This window comes from Serinus canaria, chromosome 9, assembly GCF_022539315.1.
Source record: "Serinus canaria isolate serCan28SL12 chromosome 9, serCan2020, whole genome shotgun sequence".
Classification (NCBI taxonomy): domain Eukaryota; kingdom Metazoa; phylum Chordata; class Aves; order Passeriformes; family Fringillidae; genus Serinus; species Serinus canaria.
The window spans coordinates 743577-762077 of record NC_066323.1 but is presented as its reverse complement, the minus strand read 5'-3'; the positions used below and the strand labels follow the sequence as shown (position 1 = coordinate 762077).

At 52.3% G+C, this 18501-nt stretch overlaps 1 protein-coding gene across 2 annotated transcripts; it reads left to right on the top strand.

Moving 5' to 3' along the window:
* Positions 1–636: 636 nt before the first annotated feature.
* On the top strand, positions 637–18481 carry GPR149 (G protein-coupled receptor 149). 2 transcript variants are annotated; one of them, XM_009089390.4, is made up of 4 exons: positions 8538–9640; positions 10479–10671; positions 11287–11684; positions 17680–18481. In XM_009089390.4, exons 1-4 carry the CDS (start codon positions 8660–8662, stop codon positions 18232–18234), a joined length of 2127 nt encoding a protein of 708 aa, XP_009087638.4. In that variant the 5' UTR covers positions 8538–8659; the 3' UTR covers positions 18235–18481. The 2 variants fall into 2 exon arrangements, 1 of the variants encoding a protein (XP_009087638.4); XR_007778252.1 differs by lacking the exons at positions 8538–9640; positions 11287–11684; positions 17680–18481 and adding an exon at positions 637–687 and having other exon boundaries at positions 10479–10612.
* Positions 18482–18501: the final 20 nt, after the last annotated feature.

Below are 18501 nucleotides of genomic sequence, written 5' to 3'. Positions count from 1 at the left end.
GGAAATACTTGAACTGAGCAGACACTGGGAAAGAAGGGATTCCACTTCACACCGTGTCAAAATGCCATTTTTATTTCGTTCTGTAGAGTTGAACATGAGAAGTGTGTGGTGAAGTGACTGAAACCACTCGTAGCCATGCTGCTGACGGCACTAATTCCAGAGGAAGCACTTCAGCGATTCCATGGAGCTTAATAGGCTGGTGATCAGCAGTGATTGCAGCTGAGTGGAAGGGAGAGTCCCTGGTTTGTTCTGCAATGAGATCTGGCAGGAGGGAGCATGGGCTGGCAGTCTGGGCAGGGTGCAGGGAGCTGGTGGCTGCCTGAGTGCAGCCTGCAGCCTGGGGCTCTGCTGCCACCTCTGCCTCCCTTGCTCCCTGTGCCCCAGCCCTGAGCTGCTGCTCACTGCTGGGAGAGGAGCTCTGTGCTTCCCCATCCACAGCTGCCACAATTCCAGGTGACAATTCCAGGTGGCACTCCCCGTTCCCATGTCCCTGGGTTTGTGTGTGGGGGAGCAGCATCCTGCTGGGCCAGCCAGCTGGTGGGAGCAGCTTCCTCAGCTCAATTCCCCCTTGTCATTTTTCAGTCATTCCTGCCCTCCAGGCCTTTGAAGTGAAGCTTCTTCATGGAACATTCATATTTTACCATTTCGTCATCAAAATGGATGTGGACTCCATCATCTCCAGTGGTGGTGAGTCTGAACTTTAGCTGTCACTTCTTCCTCTGAAGGGTGACTGAAGGCAGAACTTGGCTCTTTTAGTGCCAGCATGTGAGCAAGAGCTGTGCTTTTTGTGACTCATATATATTTATTTTTCTTTGTACATGCAGTTATCTTGCATATTTCTGGTGCCAGCCTTTCTGCTCAAAGCAGCTGAGCAAGAACAGAGACATTTAGAAGGGATAAGTTGTATCACCAGTATAAATGTACAGGTAATTAAGTGAGATGAAAAAAAACAAACCAGAAATGCAAGCTGGAAAATGGGTCCCTGTTCTGTGCCAGGAGTCCTGGCAATGCATAAAGACAAGGAGAGGTGTTGCAATAACCTGATGCTCATCAGCCACCAAACTGGGACAGGAATCCAGACACTCAGGAAAATGGTTTGTGGTGGTTCTTGTCACACCTGATCCACTTTCCTGGATGCCCATTCTCCACTTTCCTGGATGCCCATTCTCCTGTGTCCCCTCTCCCTCTGCTGGAAGAGGGAGCTGAGCAGTGCCAGAGCCTGGGACCAGGTCATGCACCGAGAGCAGCTCCACAGGAGTTTCCAATTCCAGAAGGGAAAATCCTTCAATATTCCCAATTACAACTTGCTTTGTCCTTAATTTTGGGGGGTTTATTTATTATTTCCTAAATAAATGCAGTTAAGTAGTAAGGATTTCCCTATTTTGGAAAATCTCAGGGCCTCTTCCAAATTCTGTTATAATTAGTTCCAGACTATCTCCAACTGTTTTCCTGAGAGGAAACCTTTCCTTGGCTGCAGGAATGTTGGCTGCAGTTCCCTGGAATCTTTTAGCAGTGTGATATCTCCTGACAGGATGCAGGTTTTGGAGTGATTGCTCCAGGCTCTAGCAGAGCAAGATACAGGTCTGGGAGAGATTTCTGGCACTGCTGCCTGCTCTGGGAGCTGTGTCAGAGGTTGGGTTCCTTGATTCCAGGGGCTGAACTTTGGCTCCAGAAGTTGTTTTGATGTTCTCACTCTGCTTCCAGGGACTTTATCCTATGTTTGAGGAGGTAAAAATAGAACAAAAGCTGCTCAGGATTGTGGAAGGACTAGACTCCATCCATCAGGGCTGAACGAGGCAGAGGTGCAGCACAGTCCTGTCTGCCCTGCCCTCACTGAGCCCAGCTGTTGGCAGAGGTGACTGTATGTGATGAGATCAATGTTTCTTTAATTGTTCTGTTTTAGCCTCACTTTCTGATCTCAGGAAAGTTCTACACAGGTGAAACCAAGGGGCCATGAACTGGGCACTCCTGAACAGTCATAAAAGCAGCAAATGAGGTGCATGTGAGCAGAATGAAAGTTCAGATTCTTCAGTGTTGTCATGTGAGACCCTGTAAGGCTTTGGTATTCTTTGATCATATCAGAACCTCCTCTCACACACTGCAAATTCTTCAGTAATTTTGTCTGAACAATCCCACTTGAAATCCCAACAAGCACTGATGTTCAGGCAGATCTCAGAGTGGGAATGAATAATGAAAGTTCATTATGTTCCACAATGTCCCATTTAGAGCAGTCAGCTTGTTCTGAGCACTGGTGTGAGCTGCAGTGGGCTCTGGGGCTTTCTGGAGGGGCTGTGGTACAGGAGACAGCCAGGGGTACTCCTTTCTGCTGCTGTTTGTGCTTGGCAGGGAAAGGTTTCCTGCCTGGGAAGGTGCTCTGGGGTCTCTGCATTCAGCAGGGGGGTGGGACTGCCAGAGGTGACAGAAGATCTTTAAAACTTCTCCTCCAGTGGCCTGAGGTGGAGATGCTGATTTCTGACGGCAGTGTCCTGTCCCAGGGGATCCCATACAGAAGCTGTGGGTGCAGGCAGCCCCTGTCCCTGCCATCAGTGTCTGTCCCCTCGTGGCAGTGCCCTGGTGTGCCCAGGGCAGCTGTGCCTCTGCTGTCCTCACCCTGAGTGCATCTGCTCTGGAAACAGATCACAAAAACCGATCCATTATGGGAAAATGAGTCTGGAGGAAGTTAAGAAGGAGTAAAAATCTCCCCCCATATTGTTCCTACCCTAATCCAAGCCCTCCTTGGGTGTTGTGGTGATGTAGGGAGACTCCCTGGCCTGCTGCCATCCAGATGTGAGCAGCAAGGAAAGAAGGAAATATCCATGGAAATGACTTCATTGTTTCCTATCTATGATGGAAGGACAGTCCTTTACTTGTTGAGCTTGGAGAATGCAGTTTATAAAGGCAGGGTGGCTTTTCTCCTGGGAGCACAGTAAATGAGAGAAGGATCTTCCTTCCAGTTTTTCTTAGCACATTGTGGAAAATGGAATTTTCCTGCCGTGGGTTTTGCTGGGCAGGGAGGTGCAGGGGGGCAGGCTGAGGTGGTGGGGAGCAGGGCAGGGCACAGCTCCCTCCCTGAGTGCAGATCCTTGGAGGGCAGCTCTCAGGCTGTGGATTTCCCACTGAGGCAGCAGCTGGCCATTGACCACACAGGAGGGATCCCTGCTCCTCCAGCAGCCAAGGCTCTGCTGCCAGCCCTCAGCCTGGAGGCTCTGCTCAGTGCACTGCACGTCTTCCTTCTGTTCTTTCACCTGCAGCTTGGTTTGCACCTTGCACTTGTGTTGGGACAACCTGTGCCATTCTCTGTGCCTTTGGGAAGCCACTGACTCCAGGTTTTTTGGATTCTGATATAATTCCCACTGGAATTTGGCTTAGTCATTTTGTTTCCCTTTCCTACTTCAATGTCTCTTCTCTGAAATGTCTTCCTAACATTCATACAGACCAATGCTCATTGTCTGCTCGTGGCTGCACTTGCACCAAGTGCCCCAGGAGCCCCACAGGGAGCTGCTGCTCTGATCAGGATTTGCTGTTTGAGATGTTTTCAGTGGAAGATAAGCAGGCATTTAGGATTCCTGCTACATCTGTAAGTGGCCTTGGCACTGCTCAGGGATAAATCCATCCTGTGCTTAAGCAGTTCACAGCTCCCATTGTCATGGTGACCTCTGCCGTGGTCCTCATTCAAATCTGGCAGGAGATAAAGGGTGGAACAGTTCTGAGAAGCAGAGGAGAGTGAAAAAAGCTCATTAATATTTCACTGAAGAGTGGTGAATGAAATCACACAGTTACTCCCATGAATTTTCTTATCAGCAGACAAAATGGAGTGGAGGGATCCTGGCACTGGCAGATGTTTTCTTGTAGGAAGAATTCAGTTCTGTTTGAACAGATTTGGGGGTCGAAGAGTCGTGTTCTCACTGAACAAGGAGCTGTGCCAGACTTGACCAGCTCCCAGTTTTCCCAGTGCCTGTTGCTGAAGGTTAGAGACACCCAGTGAGTGATCCCAGAACGCTGCCTTAAGATCTTTGTTCTGTTCTAATTGAAATTGAGGACTGAGGGGAGGCTGGGCATTGCCAAGGAAATAGGAAATTTACTGTCTCAAAACAGGAGAGCAGGTAGGGCACTGTTAGGAGCTCAAAGACCAGTGATATCTTCACTGTGAAATGGCTTCTGGCAGGTCTTTCAGAGGCACTGATAGATGAGACATTAAAATAATAACAGAATCTGATTCAGGAGCCAGCTCAGTTTCAGAGCTGTGCTACTGGATGTCAGGCCCTGGTGGAGTGCTGGCACAGGAGTGAATAATACAAAATCTGTAATAAAAGCACTGGTGAAATGGCCAGGAAAACAAAATTACTGCACCTTTTCCTATGAAATAAATCTCTTTTCTGTCCCCTAGGGCTTGTTCTCTGCCATTTGTGAGAAAGAAAGGCCCATTTTGCCATCTAATGCAGCTTGCTCCAAATGAGTTTCAATTTTCTCTAGACTAGGAAATTTTTTGCAGGTCCCAACAACTTCAGGAATTCTAGCAGTAAGGGCTTTTGATAGGATACTGAAAATGGGCTCAGGGTCTAACAGTGACCTGTTTTTCCAGGCCCAATGCATCTGGCAGCATCTGGGCATGTAATCCTGGGAAAAAGGGGTTCCTGGTGATTAAAAATAATGCCAGCACCCCACCCCAAAAATAAAGCCATCATTTTGGGCTTGGTCTTAACCCTTTGTCTCTCAGGTTAATAACTGTAAGCTAAAGAAAGTTGCATATTTGCATTCATTTTTGCACTCATAGCAGTGATGTTAAATTTAGTTGGTAAAAAAACCTCACAAAAATACTATGTGAGCATACAAATCAGGCTGTTTTGTGAAGCTCAGTAAACATAAAGGAAGCAGCATTTTAATCCAAATGAGGAATTGCATCCTAATCACCTCTCAGCACATGCATATTTCATAAGTACATGTTCTGCAAAGCAAGTGCTGTGTCAGGGGCAGGATCCTCAGCTCTCCCAGCCCTGGCCAGGCTGGCTCTGCCCAAACCCAGCCCAAAGGGAGCCCAGGCTGTTCATGGCTGTGGGAAATGTTTGATAACACCAACCAGAGCAGCAGCCATGCTGTGGGAGCAGCACAGAGCTCTCTGCTGCCAGAGCTGCTCCTGCCTGTGCCTTTGCAGGGCACAGCTCTCAGCAGGTCCCTCCTTGTCCCCAGGTGATGCTCCCAGGAGGGGCGGGGTGTCCCCAAGGAGAGGGGACTGGCTGTCCCAGTGATGGGGACACTGTGTTACCAGCAGTGACACTGATGGAGGCTCCACTTGCCTGTGAACACAGAGCCCAGCTCGTCATCAGCCCCAGGGAATAAGATAAACACATGAATTGAAAAGATTCAGAGTTTGAAAATACTCTGGCTTCTTCTCAAGCAGTATTTCTTTTATCTTTCTCTGAAACCTTCCTCTCTGGGGCAGTGAGCCATGGTTTCCATCTAGGCTGATGAAGGAAGGTGTTTGTGGCCAGGCTTTCCATGGTGCCTGGTGTGCTGCTGACACACTCTGTCCAGCTTGGGCTGGCACTCAGCCTGGCTTCTGCAGCCTCTGTCACTCTGAGTCCCAGAAACCACAGAGCAGAGAGGCTGGAACTGTCCCTGCAGCTGAAAGGCTGTTTGCTAAGTGTGATTTTATTGTCTTTGGGAGGTTTCCCCTCACAATCCCATTGAAATATTCATGAGCTCTTTCTCTTGACTGGAATCATTAATAAGTAGTTGATGTCAGTGGCATAGCTCTGCACTTCCTTTCTGGATGGGTCTTTGAATATTCCACATGTTCCCAATCTGAAACCTGCTAATCAGGGTGCAGAGCTTTGTCTGGTCAGGTGTTCACCCCCCGAGCATCCCTTCCTCAGGGACTCTGACCCTGCCAGGGCACTTCCCAAGGCACAGATTCCCAGGAATTACAGCTGGTGGCAGCTCTGCAGCCTGGGCTGAAGGTTCCCCATCAAATGCAGGGTGTAGGTAAGAGCAGTCCTAACCAGCACTGTTCTTACACAAGTTCCTGGTCCTCTAGAGGCAGAATTTGGTTCCAGAGCTTTCAATCTGTCACTAAAACTCAATTAGATCACAGGTCCTGGGCCTGAATTTCCCAGTCTGCTCCCTCTGCCTTCCTTGGAGCTGGGTGGGAGAGAAGGTGATGGGGAAGTAAAGATGAAGCAATGAGGGGCTGAGGCAACCCATGGCAGAGCTCCTGGGAATGCACAGCAGGCAGGGAAATGTGCAGCTTTACACATGGCTCCTGCAGCCATTAATTTTATCTTTATTGGAGAAAGTCCCATGGACACAGCTGATTTTCTGCTGCTCCCAGATGGGGTCACAGCTGGGTCACTCCAAGCATATGCCCTCTTGTTTTCATTCCCTCCCTTCAGAAAGGGATAACTGTTTCTTCAGCAGTTTGGATTCTGTTTAACCCTCCCTGTGCCGTTTCCCACCGTGGTGTGCTGTTGCAGACTGCACAACATTGGCTTTGTCTCCAACATGCCACAGACATTTTGGAGCCTCCAAAGCAGGAGTGGCACTGAGCAGTGGCATGGCTGGGTTTGCTCAGTGCCAGCTGTGGCCTCACTGACACTCTGGGTTTCAGGTGCTCCACTGCTGCTGCGGTGCCACAGCAAACCCAGAATCACTCACCTCCTGCTGCTGCATGAGTTCCAGCCTGCTGGGCTCTGTGAAGAGGGGCCAGAGGGGAGCTCCCATCTCAATGGATCTTCTCTTTGGGACCATTCCTCAGCGAGGAGAATTCACAGCAGGAGAAGGAATAGATCCACAAACACTGAAGGACAGTTCTGGTGTTGGGATGTGCCCCATGCAGGGATGGCAGAGAAGGAAAGAACAGGCACGAGGAACCTGCAGCTCCCTGCCTGCCTGGCCCTGTCCTGCCAAGGACACAACAGAGGTGCCTCCTCCTGCCTCCAGGTTTCTGCACCATCATTACCTGTGCCTTTCTGACAGAGCTGTGTCATTCCATTCTCCCTGTTTCTTTAGAAAATCTGGGACACGGGGGGCAGTGATAACAGGAGGAAATCCCACCATAGAGTAAGTTATGATAAAAGCTGACACAGAGTAGCAAGGTGCAGTTCAGATCACAGATACACCGTGTGAGAAGACAAACTGAAGTAATAAGTCACCTGCCTTGAACGGGCAAGGCAATAAAAAGTGCCTTTCTTCCCAAGAGCACTGATGAACATTTCCTTGCAAACAAAACGGGGGAACAGGACGGGCTGCTCTGCCCGCAGTGCCAAGAGCTGCGGAGAGGCAGAGGGAGGGAGCAAGCAGGGCAGGGTCGTGGGTGAGGAGGAGATCTGAGGGACCCTGCAGGAAGTTCCTGGCTCTCTGCCGTCGGGGCAGGGTGCCTGTGGCGGCTGAGGGCACAGCAGAGCAGTTTCTCAGCACCTGGTGAGGCTCGGGGTGGGGTCGTGCGAGGAACGAAGGTTTTCGGATCCCAGGCTAAGCTGAGCGGTCACGGGCGGATGCCAGCGGGTGCCTCAGTCCCACAGCTCCCTGCTGACCCCGAAAGGTGCCCGGGAGCACCCGTGTGCCCGAGCGGCAGTGGGAATGGCGCGGGGAGGGCAGAGGCCGTCCTGCATCCCTCGCATCCTGCATCCCGCCCATCCTGCCCGGAGCCAGCGAGCACCGGCACTGCAGGAGGTGTGCGAGCCCCGGAGCCGCTGGGCACTGCCGGCAGGGACATCCCGGGCTGCCATCCTGGGCCGCCATCCTGGTCAGTGCCATCCTGGGCAGCCATCCTGGGCTGCCATCCTGGGCTGCCATCCTGGTCTGCCATCCTGGGCAGTGCCATCCTGGGCTGCCATCCTGGGCTGCCATCCTGGGCAGTGCCATCCTGGGCAGTGCCATCTGGGCAGTGCCATCCTGGGCAGTGCCATCCTGGGCAGTGACATCCTGGGCTGCCATCCTGGGCTTCCATCCTGGGCTGCCATCCTGGGCTGCATCCTGGGCAGTGCCATCCCGGGCCGCCATCCTGGGCAGTGCCATCTGGGCAGTGACATGCTGGGCAGTGCCATCCTGGGCTGCCATCCTGGGCCGCCATCCTGGGCAGTGCCATCTGGGCAGTGCCATCCCGGGCTGCCATCCCGGGCTGACATCAGCCGGCAGCGCTCGGAGGTGTGGCTTGGCGGGGACGCGGCTCCGCTGCCGCTCAGCCGGGAGGGGCCGGGCTGGCAGCATCCCTGCCGCCCGCTCCATCCTGCCGGCACGGCTCCTCCCGCTCCATCCTGCCCGCACGGCTCCTCCCGCCGCAGCTCCTGCAGCTCCCGCCGCCTCTCCCGATGCGGCTCCGGCTGCCCCAGCCCGGGCACGGCCGTGCTCTGCCCGCTGCAGCCGCGCTCGCCGGTGAGGCAGTGCCTGCCACCCGGCACGGGGAGCGGCATGCGGACACTCGAGCAGCCCCAGTTCACCACCTGACAGCACCGGAACGATCTTGAAGAATTGAAGAATTCCTTTTTTTTTTTTTTTTTTCCCAGCACCTTTGCTGCTTCGTTGTTGCTTGGCTTTTTGAGAGCATGAGTTCTGGTCATTAGGGGTGCTGCCACCTGAATATTTCTTCATCAGATGCCACAGAAGACAGTCTAGGAAAACAAAGAAACTTGTGATGTGGAGCTGACAGTTTTGGTTTCAGCTGATGAAAACTTGCAGAATCAGTGAGAAGGCAAAGGAAAACATGCCCAGGACAATGTCGGTAACTCCTGGTAATTTGTCACTCAATGGGACGAGCTTCTTGACTGAGCATGACAGCATTACGGACAAACCCAGTGAGCAGAGAACTTGGAATGTCTTTCTGTTCTGCTTGACTGTTGCCATTGCAGTCCCAGCCCTTCTGGGCAGCATTTATTCACTAGTTTCCCTGCTGAAACTGCAGACCAAAACCACGGTTTCCATGATTGTGACCTCTTTGGCAGCAGATGATCTGATCAGCATCGGGCCAGTGATTATTTTCATGCTCATGCAGTGGTCAAGAGAAGTCCTCCCCCAGCCTCTGTGCACCACCTCAGCGTTTTTGTATTTATTCCAGGGCATTTCTAGCAACCTGAAAGGGTCTCTTATAGTTTGTTACAACTTCTACACCCTCAGCACGACCGGGATGCTGAGCTGCAGCTCCTCCAAGCGCCGTGTGAGCATGGTTTGGGCCATCCTCACCATCTGGACCGTCAGTCTGCTGCTGTGCTTTTTGCCTCTCTGTGGCTGGGGCAGGTACATCCCCACGTCCTGGGGCTGCTTTGCCGACTGTGCCAGTTCCTACATCCTGTTTGTGTTCGTTGTGTACTCGCTGTGCTTCTCCCTCCTGGCAGCGCTGGCCGTTCCCCTCACCCTGCAGCTGCTGTGCTCAGGTGAGCCCCAGCTGCTGCACACCGAGCACCTCCGGGGCTCTGGAGGCTGCAGCTGCCCCGGGACACGGTGGGGGGATGGAGCTGCTGCCCCTCCTGTGCCACTGCTGGACCCTGGGGACAAAACCCCGGAGCCTTTCCGAACCTCGGAGGCGGTTTTTGGGAAGGGTGTGGCTGAGAGCAGCACACAGAGCAGGAGCTCCACGGTGGGCTTGGCCCAGAAACGATTCTCGCTGATCCTGGCACTGACCAAAGTCCTTCTCTGGCTGCCAATGATGGTAAATTCTCAGATGGCTTCACTTTGCAATGCTCACTTACATTTCAGTGGGACGTCACCTGTGGGCCATGGGTTGAAAGAGATGAGCAGTGGCCATTGCAGCTGTTCCTTGTAGTGTAGTTGAGCCAGCAGAAGTCCTCTCCAGCAGGTCTGTGTCACTGCATGAGTTTCACTGGTGCCCATGGGTTTGGCAGAGCCTGGTTCAGAGCTCTGACACTCTCCCATCACGTCATTCATGTCACGTGAACAGCAGGGCAGCAAGGTCCCCCTTGGTAGTGCCAGCTGTGGGACAGGGCTTGCTCAGCATTCTGGGGCTGGGAGTTAGGTGCCCCTCTGTCCTGTCCTCTGAGACACATCCTTTGGGTTTAAAAACAGGAGTTTGGTAGAAAAACGCAGTTTGGTGGCACCTTTGTAAACCCTGTAGTGCTGTGGCGGGAGGGAGTGCTGCTGTGGGCATGTGTGTGTGTCTGGGAACAGGAACCTGAGAAAGGGATCTGCTGGGAACAGGGAACATGGGGCACTTCCCCCTGCCCGGGGCTGTGTGAGGCTGGGGCTCCTCGCTGCCACAGGGGACTGCCTGGCACTGGCAGCTCTTCAATGGTGCTCAGCATCTGTATTTAGCTTCAGTGAGGGTTTTTCTGAGAAATGCAGCATGAGAGGAGAGCAGTCAGTGCATCTCCTGCACTGTCTGTTGGAGCCAGAAGTGTTGTCCTCAGCAAACACCAATGACAATCTGTGTCCTACAGTGGTGTCATATCCACAGTGAGATGTTCTCCTTGTTCCTGGAAGCATCTCCTGTGCCCAGAGTGATTTAAATTTCAAAATGCTCTGCCTTTCAGATACAGATGGCTGTCCAGAACATCACTGGGCTGCAGAGCCTTTCTTTTGAGACACTGAGCTTCCTGCTGACCGTGCTGGCTGCTGCAGTCACCCCGGTGTTTGTCCTGTCCCAGCACTGGCTCCACCTGCCCTGTGGCTGCATCATCAACTGCAGGAGGGACTCCTATGCAGTGGCTTCACAAGGGGCCAAAAGTAAGTGTGGAAGGGTTGTTGGTGTGACAGAGCTTGCCACACCTTCCCTGGTAACCTTCTTGGCATCCTCTAGAGCCCTGGTTTTCCTTGGGCTTTGCGTAAAAACAGCTGGAGGAACAGAGTGGGTCAGGTGGAAGAGGCTCACAGGGATCATCTGGTCTCAACTGCAAATGTTAAGGGCTAAATATTTCTGAGGATGTGGGAGTTGTTTCCCATTGTCTGGGGTGAAAATCCTCTACCATCAGTGGACGAATTCCTGACATTCCCTGCTTGCTCAGGGAGAAAGAACTCCTGAATCTTAGAGAAAAGCCATCCTCAGTGCATGGCTTTCACTTGCTTTAAACACATCATCCAGGTGCAGAATGGCCTGTGCTGCCCCTGCTGCCCTTTTAGCCACTTTCCCAGAGAGAACACTGCACTTCATCCAGAAGGCAGCTCCTTCTCAGAAGTCTTTCTTCTCAACAATTCATTTTTCTAATGAAGGGAAAATTGCCTGTTTCCAGCAGAAGCTGGATAATTTATTCCACGTTTTAGCATGCCATTTGCATTGTGTTTGTAATCTCATTTTTCTTTTCAGTCCCAACTCCTAACACAGTTTCTTTCCTTCCTGCTTAGCCAAGCGCGGCGGTTTTGAGTTCAACCTGTCGTTCCAGCAAGGCTGTGGCATCTACAGGATATCCCTGGAGAGCCCTCCCCAGGCCAGCAGGGATGGAAAGCCCTCGTCCTACGCCAGCCTGGTGAGCTCTGCCTGCGGGCAGCCGGGCAGAGGCAGGGACAGCGGGACCAAGGCAGTGACACACGGCCCCCGGGGCACCCCTGCTGCTGGCCCAGGGCCCTGCCAGGACCAGCAGGGCACCAGCACTGGCCCAGGGCCCTGCCAGGACCAGCAGGGCACCAGCACTGGCCCATTCCCTGAAGGACCAGAGTGGAGGCTGTGCCACCAGGAGAGCCCCCCACCCGAGCTCTCGGACTGGGAGTGGTGCCGGAGCAGGTCCGAGAGGAACCCTCGCCAGGTAAAGGGGCAGTTTGTTCTTTTCTGAAAATGAGAGCTTCCCTAAGAAACAGGAATGATTTTCACTGACAGTGATACTTCTAGGAGTCCCATTTTTCAGTAAAACTCACACGTGGCATTGTATAATGTTTAGTAACCACAGACCTATTTGCAGGTGTTGATCCTGCAGTAATTTCTCACTTGTCTTCTTATCATGGGGTTTTCTTATTTTGTGTGCACCTGCATGATTTGTATATGGTAAGAATTAGGTATGAATTATGTTACCTTATCTTAATGAATAGGAAGTTTCTCTCCAAAAGATGACATTTTCCAGACAATTCCACCAGGGAATTCAGTGGCCATTGGGCATTACAGCAGGTGGGAGTGGGGTAAGAGCCCACGTGAAGTCTGTGAGTCAGGAGCTCTGGAAGGCTTCATGGAGAAAGGGATCTCTGGAAGTCACCTAATCCAAGCAGGGTGACTTCAGAGCCCGATCAGCTCGTGCTCAGCCTCTGCACGTGCACAGGAGATGGATAAGGTGTATTTTGTATTCAAATATGGGCTTCTCTCTCCATCTGATAAACACAAGTTTATCATCTGAGTCACAGTAGGAATTTGGCTGATATTTCAAATGGGACTGATCATCCCTTTCATAAAAAACCAGTGCTCACTCTGTGGCAGTGTGCAGAGATGAATTCCTGCATTTGGGGGCAAAAGGGAGCGATGACTCAGCCCGGTTTTAATCTACCAGTTCTTGCCAAAGCCTCATGTGCCATGTACAGCTTGGTAAATGAAAACACTGTATCAGGTTCATTACTCCTTGCAGGAGTTTACAGATGATGTTTAAAATAAAAAAAGAAAATTCCTTTCCCCATGTCCCCGGGTGCCAGTTCAGCTGCAGCCTTGGGACTGCAGCAGGTGTGAGCAGCTCTTTGTGAGCAGCTGGCAGTGACTGCCTGCGGGTGTTTTATGTGCCCTGGGGCCTTGCAGGCCCTTTTGGACATGCTCTTCCCTCCTTGCCTTACAAAGAATCACAGCTCATCCCCTTCTGACACCTTCCCAGGTATAACCCCCTGCCAGGCACTGAAGCTCCTGTGGGGTGAAATCTCCAGGCTCTGCAGTCACAGTTCTGCCTGGTCTGACATTCAGCAGGAGCTGCCAGAGCTCCACAGCTGACATTTGCTTTGCAGCTGGGAAAGGGCAGAGCCTGAAACCCCTGCAAGCTTTGCAAAAATAACTTTAGTGCATTGCTCAGGTTTATGTTGGATGAAAGATCAATTTGGGCCACATGTTAATAAGCTGAAAACCATCTCCTTTATTCATCCTGCCTGGAAGTCCCAAAGTCTAAGAAAAGTCACTCTGTTCTCATTACTCTGCATTTCCTACACGTGTTAAAGAGGGAGACTCCCCCAGCATTGACTGGGCACATCCTTCTGCAGGAAATACAGGGGCTCTTCTGAGAGTCCATCATACAGGGCTCTTGCTGGAGTGCTGCTGATTTCCTCATCAAGAGGAGGAGCTGTAAGAACTGACAGCAGGAGGGAGAGCAGCCATCCCCATGGATGTGGGATCAGCCAGTTTGATGGAGTTTAATGTTTGAAGAGCAGGTGCCAGACAGGACCCAGGGTGCCTTTGGTTCCCTCTGGAAGCTGTGGGCTTGGAGAGTGGCACTTCCTTGGGGTGACAGTAATGACTGTGGAGCTGGTTGTCTCTTCATTGTCTGTTCTGTGAGTAAAGAGTTGCTCTATCAAAGTGTTTTCTCTGGAATAGTAGTGGCATGAGAGAACCAGGCAGCAGGGTTTATTGAACATCTGATAGGATGGCTGTAATGGAGAGGGAGAGGGAAAATTGCACTTGTCATTTCCAACTCCTGCTCGGCTGCATTTTTGAAAAATACCTTTAACATCTCATAAAATACCCGTGTATCTCCCTTCCTAAAGAGATTGAGTGTAAATATGTCATGTCTTATTTTGTCTATGCTTCAGTGCCCTCAGGCAACAGAAATCTCCCAGGCTGGCAGTTTGTTCCAGGCTTGCTGATTATTTTTCTCTACCTCATCTGTGGGTTGCCTGAAGGAAACTCTTTGAAGAGGCTGCACAGGACCTATTAATGTGCCCTGCAAGGAAAGAGAGGGGGAGGCTGTGCCGGTGACTTCACTGAGGAGCAGGCAGGAGTACTTAACAGGAGAAATACACAGCATCTCACTGGCTGCAGGAAGGCTGTGAGCACTCCCTTGAACCCCAGGCACAGCACAGAGGCTGAGTTAGGAATGGCCTTGGAGGTTCCCATTGCTTCCCCCTGGCTGGTGGGAATCTGCACCACCTCACCCCTGCTGATGTGCTGAGCTCTCCCCAGCGGGGCTCTTCTTGCTCAGCTGCTTGGAACTTGTTCCTGATGTCCAAAGAGGTTCCTGTGGCTGGAAAATCAGTGTAACACTTCACCTTCACCTTCTCAGCCTGCTGCCAGAGGCGAGTGCCCTCTGTATGGTGCTGGCTGTCCCTGCTGCAGTTCCAGTGCCACTGGCTGTCTCTGGAGCTGCAGAGGAATGCTGAGAGTAGGGACATGTGCCCAGGAGGGCAAGGCTGGATAGAGCTCCCACAGCCCCTCCCTCCAAGGTGTCCTCACCTTGGTGCTCTGCTGCACCTCCTGGCACTGACAGACACAAATCCAGGTCTGTCTGCACCAGACAGGCAACGGCAAGTGCTGGGCTCAGCCCATCTCAGGTGAGCTGCTCTCCTCCTGCCATGCCCCCTGGCTCTGCATGTACTGCAGCCAGCCTCAGAAAAGGCAGGTCATTGCAGTAATTAATTTCACTGCAGCTAATTTGCACTCTTAGGGAAGTAGAAGACTAAGCCTCTATTTTAAAACAAACAGAAAACTCATTGTCTCTGGAAAGAAAAAGCTGGACCCCTTACTGGAAACATTCTAAAAATGACCCTTTTCAATCTCAAGCTGGTTTGACCAAGTATTAGGAATGCAACTCCTCAAGCTGTTTTGAATTGCTGGTATCTCTGTGTGGGAGGGCACCAGGGCCCAGTGGGAGCAACGGCACACGGCAGGAGCTGTGTGTGCTCTTGGGCAGAGGCCTTCCCAGGCAGGAGGAGCAGAGGTCCCGTGACCTGTGGCTTCCCTGGGACAAACTGCCTGCACCCTGTGCTCACTTGGCCACTGCTGCACACCTGTGCTTCCTGGACACTGCTGCACCACCTGTGCCTCACTGGGACCATTCTGCACACCTGGGCGTCCCTGGGACACTGCTGCATCCCTGACCTCACTGGGACACTGCTGCCACACACCTTGCTCACGGGACAACTGCCTGCACACCTGTGCTTCCCTGGGACAGTGCTGCACACCAGTGTTCCCTGGGACAGTGCTGCCGCACCGGTGCTTCCCTGGACACTGCTGCACCCTGTGCTCACTGGACACTCTGCCCCTGTGCCTCACTGGACGTGCTGCACACCTGTGCTTCCACTGGGACACTGCTGCACACCTGTGCTCCCTGGGACACTGCTGCACACCTGTGCCTCACTGGACAATGCTGTCCACCTTGCTTTCCCTTGACAGTGCTGCACACCTTTGCGTACCTGGGACGTTCTGCACACCTGTGCTCACTGGGACACTGCTGCACACCTGTGCTTTCCTGGGACAGTGCTTGCACACACTGTGCGTACTGGGACACCTGCTGCCACCTTTGCTTCCCTGACAAGTGCTGGCCACCTGTGCTCCCTGGGACACTGCTGCACACCTGTGCTTCACTGGGACACTGCTGCACACCTGTGCTTCCCTGGGACACTGCTGCACACCTGTGCTCACTGGGACACTGCTGCACACCTGTGCTCACTGGGACACTGCTGCACACCTGTCTGCTATTCCAGGGCCTGGGAAATCAGGGATTGGGAGGGACAGTCAAGCAAGGGCCTTGTGCTTGAGTCTGTCCCCAGACACTGCAGAACCAGCTGGGATGGTGTGCAGGGTCCCACTCAGCCCCAGCTGCTGCTCTGACCATTTCCAAATGGAAATCTGTCTGTCAGAGCCTGTTCCAGCTGCTGTGGGCCTCAGATACACCCAAGCTTCCCTATGGACAGCATCCTCCCTGGGGAATCCAGCCCAGACCCTGCTCAGGCAGCGGGAGCAGGACAGGGAGCCTGCTCCTGACCCACAGGGATGCTGGGGGAGGTTTTGCCTCGTGGCAGCCACAGCTGCTTCCTGTGTTCTGTGAGCTCTGGAAGGTGGATGTGTAATTAAATCATGAGGGGATTTGCTTGATCGATTCCGCAGAGATTTCTCTGCTCAGAATGCATCAGCATTCCGTAGGGAACAAGGACATTTGTGATCTATTTCACTGGGATTTTTGGTCTTTGCTTTTAAAAAATGCCTGTGCTGGTACAGGGAGATCTCTGGTGAAATGCCTGTCCCAGACTCCAAGAGCCAGGACAGTCTCCAGGCACTGTGGGCAGGGGCTGCATGGGGGATGCCCTGACCTGGGGAATCCTCTCCACACACAGTGGAACTTGGTGAGGGAAGGGCTGGGAGCTGAAGGCAAAGACTGAACTGCAGGGAACCGTGGGAGTGGGAGGCAAAATACTTCACAGGATGCTCCAGAAGAGTCTGGTTTGCTGGTGGATTCCTATTTATTGCCATGGATGTGTCACGAGAAGCAAAAATGGGTATTTAATAATGGTATCAAGGACCAGATAAAGGTCACTTTCTGTTCTCATTAATAATAATTTATACTGAAAGTAATTCCAGTAATAATCAGTGCTACTTGGCTGTACCTAAACCCAGGATAAATGCATTTATCCCTCCCTTGGGCCCCATAACCATGGGTTTAGTCCCAGCACTTGGATCCATAGTGCTCCCCAGAGCACAGCATTATGGTTTGCCCTGACAAATGGATTCTGTACTTTAGAAACAGGTAAAGGTGTCTGGAATTGAACATTTCCACTGGAGCTGTTCAAGTGGGAAATGACAGCATTCAGTGTCTCCCTGGTTACTGACTGGGCAGTGACAGAGGCTTGAGGGATCCTTTTCACTTGAACAGTAAACACTGATTTCTCAAGAGAAAGCTTGAGAAGACTTTCAGAAAGTGATTGGGAAATGTCTCGTTCTCCAGACCTGGAGGGCTCCTTCCAGCAAGTGGAGATTGCTCATTCTCCCTCCAGATGCCTCATGCTCAGTCTGGCAAATCAAAGAGTTTGACTAAACTGGACATAACCCTGCACTGAAGGAATCGGAATCAGCTTTTATTTAAATGCTGGTTTTCATATTCTGTAGATTTCATAGTGAGTCACAGGCACTTGGGACTTCATGCACTAAGGTGTATAATAACACAAAAAACTTCTCACTACTCTTTCAAGTCATAATACCAGGTGTGTAAAATCCTGCAAGGAGCAGGCAGTAAGAGGAGTTAACAAGGGAGCACAGTGGCTGATTTGGGCTGGATTTTGGACACTCTCAGCACAGTGGCTGATTGATTGGTGCTGGATTTTGGGCAATCTCACTCAGCAGAGTGACTGATTTGGGCTGATTTTGGGCAGTCTCAGCACAGTGGCGGATTGGTGCTGATTTTGGGCAGTCTCAGCACACTCACTGATTTGTGCTGATTTTGGGCAATGCCAGCAGAGTGGCAGATTGGTGCTGATTTTGGGCAGTCTCAGCACAGTGGCGGATTGGTGCTGATTTTGGGCAATGCCAGCACAGTGGCAGATTTGTGCTGATTTTGGGCAGTCAGCAGAGTGGCAGATTGGTGCTGATTTTGGGGAATCTCAGCACAGTGACTGATTTGTGCTGATTTTGGGCAGTCTCAGCACACTCACTGATTTGTGCTGATTTTGGGCAGTTAGCAGAGTGGCAGATTGGTGCTGATTTTGGGGAATCTCAGCACAGTGGCAGATTGGTGCTGATTTTGGGCAGTCTCAGCAGAGTGGCAGATTGGTGCTGATTTTGGGCAGTTAGCAGAGTGGCAGATTTTGCTGGATTTTGGGCAGTCTCAGCACTAACCCTGTTGCTCCCTGCAGCGCTCGGGCGGGGCCCTGGCCGTACCCCTGTGCGCCTTCCAGGGCACCGTGTCCCTGCAGGCTCCCAGCGGCAAAACGCTCTCCTTGTCCACCTACGAGGTGAGCTCCGAGGGGCAGAAGATAACCCCCACGGCCAAGAAGATCGAGGTGTACCGCTCCAAAAGCGTCGGGCACGAGCCGAGCCCCGGGGAGCCGGGGTTTGCGGACACGAGCGTGAAGATTCACCTGGAGGTGCTGGAGATCTGCGCCGCCGAGGAGGCGCTGGACACCGTGTCCATCATCAGCAGCATCAGCCAGTCCTCGGCGCACGCCCGCTCGCCCTCCCTGCGCTACTCCCGCAAGGAGAACCGCTTCGTGAGCTGCGAGCTGGGCGAAAGCGCCTCCTACTCGCTGCTCGTCCCGTCCAACAGCGACTTCAGCATCTCCATCCCCGACACCGTGGAGGCTCATCGGCGCAACAGCCAGCAGCAGCACTCGGCCAGGGCGGGCTACCAGGAGGAGATACAGCTGCTGAACAAAGCCTACCGAGAGCGGGAGCAGACGGGCAGCAGCTGAAAAAGGGTTTAATCCACTCGCCTCACTGCTCTGGCAGACAGTGCTGCTGTCTGTCGGTTACCCCAGCAAATACACTATCGGCTGGTTTTTTCCTATCGTGCAAATTTCATTTAGGTGCACTGTTGAATCAATTCAAACTGTTACTGCTGTATCAAGGGGATAACAAATACTCAAGTGCTTTACAGCTTTCCATAGTGGATTTTAAGTTATTTATTTATATACCTATTTATCTGAGGCACACGTAGGTCTAAAGGGAATCCTAAATAA